This window comes from Schistocerca cancellata, chromosome 3 (assembly GCF_023864275.1).
Source record: "Schistocerca cancellata isolate TAMUIC-IGC-003103 chromosome 3, iqSchCanc2.1, whole genome shotgun sequence".
NCBI lineage: Eukaryota > Metazoa > Arthropoda > Insecta > Orthoptera > Acrididae > Schistocerca > Schistocerca cancellata.
The window spans coordinates 725,461,029-725,467,256 of record NC_064628.1 but is presented as its reverse complement, the minus strand read 5'-3'; the positions used below and the strand labels follow the sequence as shown (position 1 = coordinate 725,467,256).

The following is a 6,228-nucleotide window of genomic DNA, read 5'->3' as shown; positions in this document are numbered from 1 at the left end:
CAATGCAATGCAGAGAGTTGTTATGGGATCCCTGCGATATGTGTAACTGTCAACAGAGAAGCGTAAAGAGCACCTGAACGTGATAAATGTGCAATTTGTTGTGTCTGTGATATACAGTGATATTTTCTTTAATAGATTTAGTTTACTACAAGTTTTATATTGATCATGGAGTCAACTGAGTCTCCTTTCTGAAGGAAATGTGAGTTGCGTTTGTACCTTTCTTTGTTTACGAAGTAGCTGTCATCGTATGTAGGCTGCTCATTAGTTACAGTTATGTTCGATTTGCTTTGTCGACGTTTTAATGTAATAGCATTCGATTATAATTTTCTAGATTTCGTTCTTATTTTACATTTCTATCTGGAAGCTTCAGTTCACTGCTTCCATCACAGTTCAAGTAAAAACTTTGCTTGTTGTCAAGATATTTCACGCTATTAAGATGACATTTAAATTTGCAGAGTGCACCAGGTTTGTCCTCGAGCTCATGCATGTTGCGGGAGGTGGAGCGATATCACTTCAAGGAGAACAATCTGAAGATTCTCAGACTCCAGCATCCACACCACCTTCACCAGATCAAGCGAGAAACGATCATGACGGTTCAAGTAAATGTACGCTAACGATTTGATTGTAAATGTTTCGTTTATCATCAAGTGGTGGTGATGTATGTTCCCTTTATCCCAGTTGAAATGGCTACGAAGAATTCAGTGTACTTGTTTAGTGACCAGTCAGTCAGGCTACTGTAAACTATGTAAATCTCTAAATTCTAGATTGATTGAAAACAATCATCTGCATTGCACACATTTCTCAATGTTACTTACAAAAATGACAGACCTCTTGCACTTAAATAAAATCAACACTGAAAATTTAATTCATTTGCTACACTGTGCAATGAGAGCTCCCACCCTTAATATGTTGGATAAAGTTACATAGTAGCCACCCTTGCATATTTCAAGTTTGTATATGACATGTATGTAATATGCATTGTCTAACCTAAACGGGACCTCGGGGTTACGCTACAGTTCAGTCTGTCACCTTAGCCACGATTTAAAGAGGGGTTCCACTATTACAGTCTAGCAACATATTGGGCAGATGGATACCATGTATAGTTATTGTGGAAAAATTCTTTGAAGTCTTGTTCAGTTTTACTTCCAGAATATGCCATTTCCAGCTGTACACAATTAGTATTTACCTGTCAGTCATAGTAATTATATTTCTGGGTTGAATAGATTGCTAAATAATGCATCATAGTCCTGCAGGTTCAGTAATTAGCACTAAACACAAAAGTTGGCACAGACACATTTTCTTACTGGTTATTTAAAAAGCTCAGAGTATTTAATGTTGGTTAATTAGTCTCTTGTCCTTGAGGTGAGCTTGGGATGCTGTTTAGAATAATAATATTTCGCTTTGTTGTTACTGCATGATATTTATTTCAGTATGTTTTCTTTCTTAGGCCTACTTGTATATAAATAGGCCTACATATAGGTACACACATTGAAATTTCTCTAAGAGCCACACTAGTTCCATTAAAAAAAAAAGACCTCCACGATCAGACCAGAAGGCTCCGAATGGTCGCTTTGCCCTCCACTGTCTATGGCACCATTTGAATTCAATATGGAGGTGCATGTGTTTAGCACATTACTCCAGCCATATTGTCTGCTTTTTGAACAATGGATCCACTACCTCTCTCTAGCAGCTTCACAATTGCCCTCACAGAGTTCATTGCACACTGCTCTGTTCTTCCCAACAAGAAAAATCTGTAATAGTACTGAAAATAGAGCCTGTGTCCATCACATGACATTCAGATACACTGATCACTAGTCTTCAGAGGAGGCCAAAAATATTTCATAAGTTTTGCATATTCCATGGGTCCTGTCTGCGTATACTTGCCATGATGCAGAATGTAATCATGAGATATAATTTTTCTGCCAAAACATTGCCACCAACTGGTCATTTACATAACTGGATTTTCTGTTATTATCTTGATGTACAAACAAATTAGGTAGATGTAACCCAACTACATACATACTAGCTACTCAGAAATGCATCTAAGAAGTAGATGGAGTTGTCAAGCAGAAATGATTTCAACTTGTTCCCAAAACTTTTTTTTTTTTTTTTTTTTTTTACACAGTTGTATACTTTGCTCCTTTTTGTATAAGAGTAATTTTATGTTTATGAATAGCATGGAGACCAGATATTATCTTTATCACATATCTGTGCAATGAATGCTTTGTCTCTGTGCATGGAATTGCACCAGAAAACTATTCTGTATGGCATTAAGGAATGGTACGTAAAATAATTTTTGATTCTTTTCATCACCAAAATCAGCATTTACATGTAGAGCAAATGTTGCTGAAGTCAGTCGTTTGAGAAGATTTGTAATATTTCCAATTAAAGTTCTGATCTGTGTGCTCTCCCAAAAATATTGAACAAATAGTTTCAAGTAGCCTATTTTCTTTCCCCAGTGCAGTATTGTTAATGATTATTATTATTATGCTTTGTACAGAGTTGAATGAACTGCCCCCCCTCCCCCTTTTAAGCGAGAGGCCATTTACTTTAATAATACACTGTCAGAAAAAACTAGTACACCCAGAAAGGCAACATCAATTTTGATCCAATGATGGCATATGCCACCTAGAGAGATCGAACAGTGGCATACTGGAGTCTCTCTGAGAAGGTATCTCTTGAAAGGGATGGGTTAAATATGTGGCTGAGTATAGTAACTGTATCAGAATAACCTTCTCTCAATATTTTGGCCAAAGTGTTATCAGCCTCATAATCATTATTACTTTTAAGGTAATTAATATTTTCAGATTTCCCTGAAAGAAGTTGAATTGATTGCTTGTGGTATTGATTGGTGAATATACTGCATACATCTTTTGAGATATGTGAACTGAGTACATGAACTACATTTAGAAAGTGACTGTTAATCTTTACTTGATGAAGACTCCCAGATATTTGACAGCTTACTTCTATCTACATCTATATGGATACTCTGCAAATCACATTTAAGTGCCTGGCAGAGGGTTCATCGAACCACCTTCACAATTCTCTATTATTCCAATCTCGTATAGTGTGCAGAAAGAATGAACACCTATATCTTTCCATACGAGCTCTGATTTCCCTTATTTTATTGTAGTGATCATTTCTCCCTATGTTGGTCAATGTCAACAAAATATTTTCGCATTCGGAGGAGAAAGTTGGTGATTGGAATTTCGAGAATATTCCGTCGCAACGAAAAACGCGTTTCTTTTAATGATGTCCAGCCCAAGTGCTGTATCATTTCTGTGACACTCTTTCCCATATTTTGCAGTAATACAAAATGTGCTGCCCTTATTTGAACTTTTTTTATGTACTCCGTCAGTCCTATCTGGTAAGGATCCCACTTCGCGCAGCAGTATTCTGAAAGAGGATGGACAAGTGTAGTGTAGGCAGTCTCCTTAGTAGATCTGTTACATTTTCTATGTGTCCTGCCAATAAAACACAGTCTTTGGTTAGCCTTCCCCACAACATTTTCTGTGTGTTCCTTCCAATTTAAGTTGTTTGTAATTGTAATACCTAGGTATTTAGTTGAATTTACGGCTTTTAGATTAGACTGATTTATCGTGTAACTGAAGTTTAACAAATTGCTTTTAGCACTCATGTGGATGACCTCACACTTTTCGTTATTCAGGGTCAACTGCCAATTTTTGCACCATTCAGATATCTTTTCTGAATCGTTGTGCAACTTGTTTTGATCCTCTCATGACTTTATTAGTCAATAAATGACTGCGTCATCCACAAACAACCTAAGGTGGCTGCTTTGATTGTCTCCCAAATCGTTTATATAGATGGAGAGTCTGCCTCCATAGCCAAGTGGTTAGTGCAGCTGACTGCCATGCAGGGTATCAGTGTTCGTTTCCCAGTACTGTCAGAGATTCTTCCTTTGTGTGAGTGCTGAACTGGGGTGCATTCAGCCTCATGAGATCAGCTGTGGAGTTACTTGACCAAGTAGTAGTGGCTCCAAGTCACGAATACTGACAGCAGCTGGGAGAGTAGTGTGCTGACCCCATACCAATCCGTAGCACATTCAATGATGCCATTGGAATCAGTTGGTACCGATAATCCCACAAGGGTCCATGGACAGAGTTTACATACATTTACATACTTCATGAGAACGTGTATGGGGTAAGCATGATTATATGAGGTTGTCACCCTGTGGCTAAAGAAAATTGCCACAAATGATTTTTCTGGTGATACTTGGAAACCATTTACACTGCCTGAGATGGTCGGATGTTAATACATTGGTGGGTATGTAAACGATTAGAGTTACAATGAGATTTGTGGGGCATTTGCATGTGACAGTGGCCTGAGGTTGGACTGCATAGGAATGTGAAGTCACACATACTCGCCATAACCCCCTGCAGGTCCGGGGTTAGAATAGGTCCGAGGTATTCCTGCCTGTCATACGAGGCGACTAAAAGGAGTTTCACAAGTTTCGGCCTTTATGTGATGGTCCCCTGTAAGGTTTGACCTCCAGTTCTTCAAAATTTTCCTCAAGAGTGTGCCAGTTGTGGAAGGGCACTTTACAAGGTACATCGTGTCCACCGTGCATTGAAATCTTTAGCCCACTTTCTCATTGTCCTGCCCATTCTCCATCACTTGGACGAGGACACCTTCCTGGGTGCATTTTCCACCATGCACTATGCAGATTTCTGCGCCGTCGATGACCATGCACTTCTTTGCACCTGATATCCAGCACGGTAGCCAGTCCGTTGTGGTGGGGCCGCCATGTACCCTGTTGGTTGTAGCCCCCTGACCAACAGGGATTGCTCTGCTGATGCCTGTGCTGTTAACTCCCCGTGTATGCCAAGGGATAGACGCCCATCCCCCTGGGGCATTTCAGTGTAGCTCATGGTAGTTACTCGGCCATTGATTTATCAATTTAACAAGATGGACTGGGGAACTTTCACCTCTGCTGTCACCGCTGAATCTCCCCCACACGGTAACATCGATGTGATGGTTGAGCAAGTGACTATAACAATTGTTTCTGCAGCAGAAAACACAATCCCTCGTAGGGTGCCCGAGGCATAAGGCAGTCCCTTGGTGCTCACCGGAAGACGCTGAAGCAATTAAGGAGCGTCGGCGAGCTCTACAGCGGCATAAGTGGCACCCTGTCCTGGAGCACCTCATAGCCTTTAAACGGCTCTGTGCCCATGTTCACTACCTTATCAAACAATGGAAGAAGGAATGTTAGGAGAGATACATCTTCACCATTGAGTGCCACACATTACCTTCCCAAGTCTGGGCAAAGATCAAACATCTTTTCGGCTACCAGGCCCCAACAGCTGTCCCCCGTGTTACCATGAATGGCGAGTTATGTACCGACATAATCGCCGAGCACTTTGCTCAAGCCTCTGTGTTGGAGAATTACCCTCCAGCCTTTTGCACGGCGGCTGGAAGGGAATGTCCTCTCATTCACTATACGCTGCAGTGAATCCTGTAATGCCCCATTTACAGAGTGTGAGCTCCTCAGTGTCCTTTCACATTGCCCCGACACAGGTCCTGGGCCTGATCGCATCCACAGCCAGATGATTAAAAATCTGACTACAAGCGACATCTTCTCGTCATCTTCAACCGGATCTGGTGTGATGGCATCTTTCCTTGGCAATGGCAGGAGAGCACCATCATTCTGGTGCTCAAACCCGGTAAAAACCCGCTTGATGTGGATAGCTTTCAGCCCATCAGCCTCACCAACGTTCATTGTATGCTGCTGGAATGTATGGTATGTCAGCGGTTGGGTTGGGTCCTGGAGTCACGTGGCTTGCTGGCTCCATATCAGGGCAGTTTCCGCCAGGGTTGCTCTACCACTGATAATCTTGTGTCCATTGAGTCTGCCATCCGAAGAGCCTATTCCAGATGGCAACACCTGATTGCCGTCTTTTTTGACTTACGTAAAGCATACAACACGAATTGGCGACGTCATATCCTCGCCACATCATATGAGTGGAGTCTCAGGGGACCACTCCCGATTTTTATCCAAAACTTCCAGTTGCTCCGTACTTTCTGTGTCCGAGATGGTGACTCCCATAGTTCCATCCATATCCAGAAGAATGGAGTCCCACAGGGCTCTGTATTGAGTGTCTCTATTTTTAGTGGCCATTAACGGTCTAGCAGCAGCTGTCGGGCCCTCCGTCTCACCTTCTCTGTATGCAGACGACTTCTGCATTTCGTACTGCTGCTCCAGTACTGTTG

General features: G+C 41.6%; 1 protein-coding gene across 1 annotated transcript in view; it reads left to right on the top strand.

Annotated features, from left to right (window-relative positions):
- Positions 1-26: 26 nt before the first annotated feature.
- LOC126175742 (uncharacterized) overlaps positions 27-6,228 on the top strand; it is a 45,346-nt gene continuing 39,144 nt past the window's right edge. Inside the window, exons 1-2 of the mRNA XM_049922696.1 lie at positions 27-199; positions 456-605. Of these exons, the coding sequence (XP_049778653.1) occupies positions 482-605 (124 nt within the window). The 5' untranslated portion in view covers positions 27-199; positions 456-481. The remainder of the gene's footprint in view (positions 200-455; positions 606-6,228) is intronic.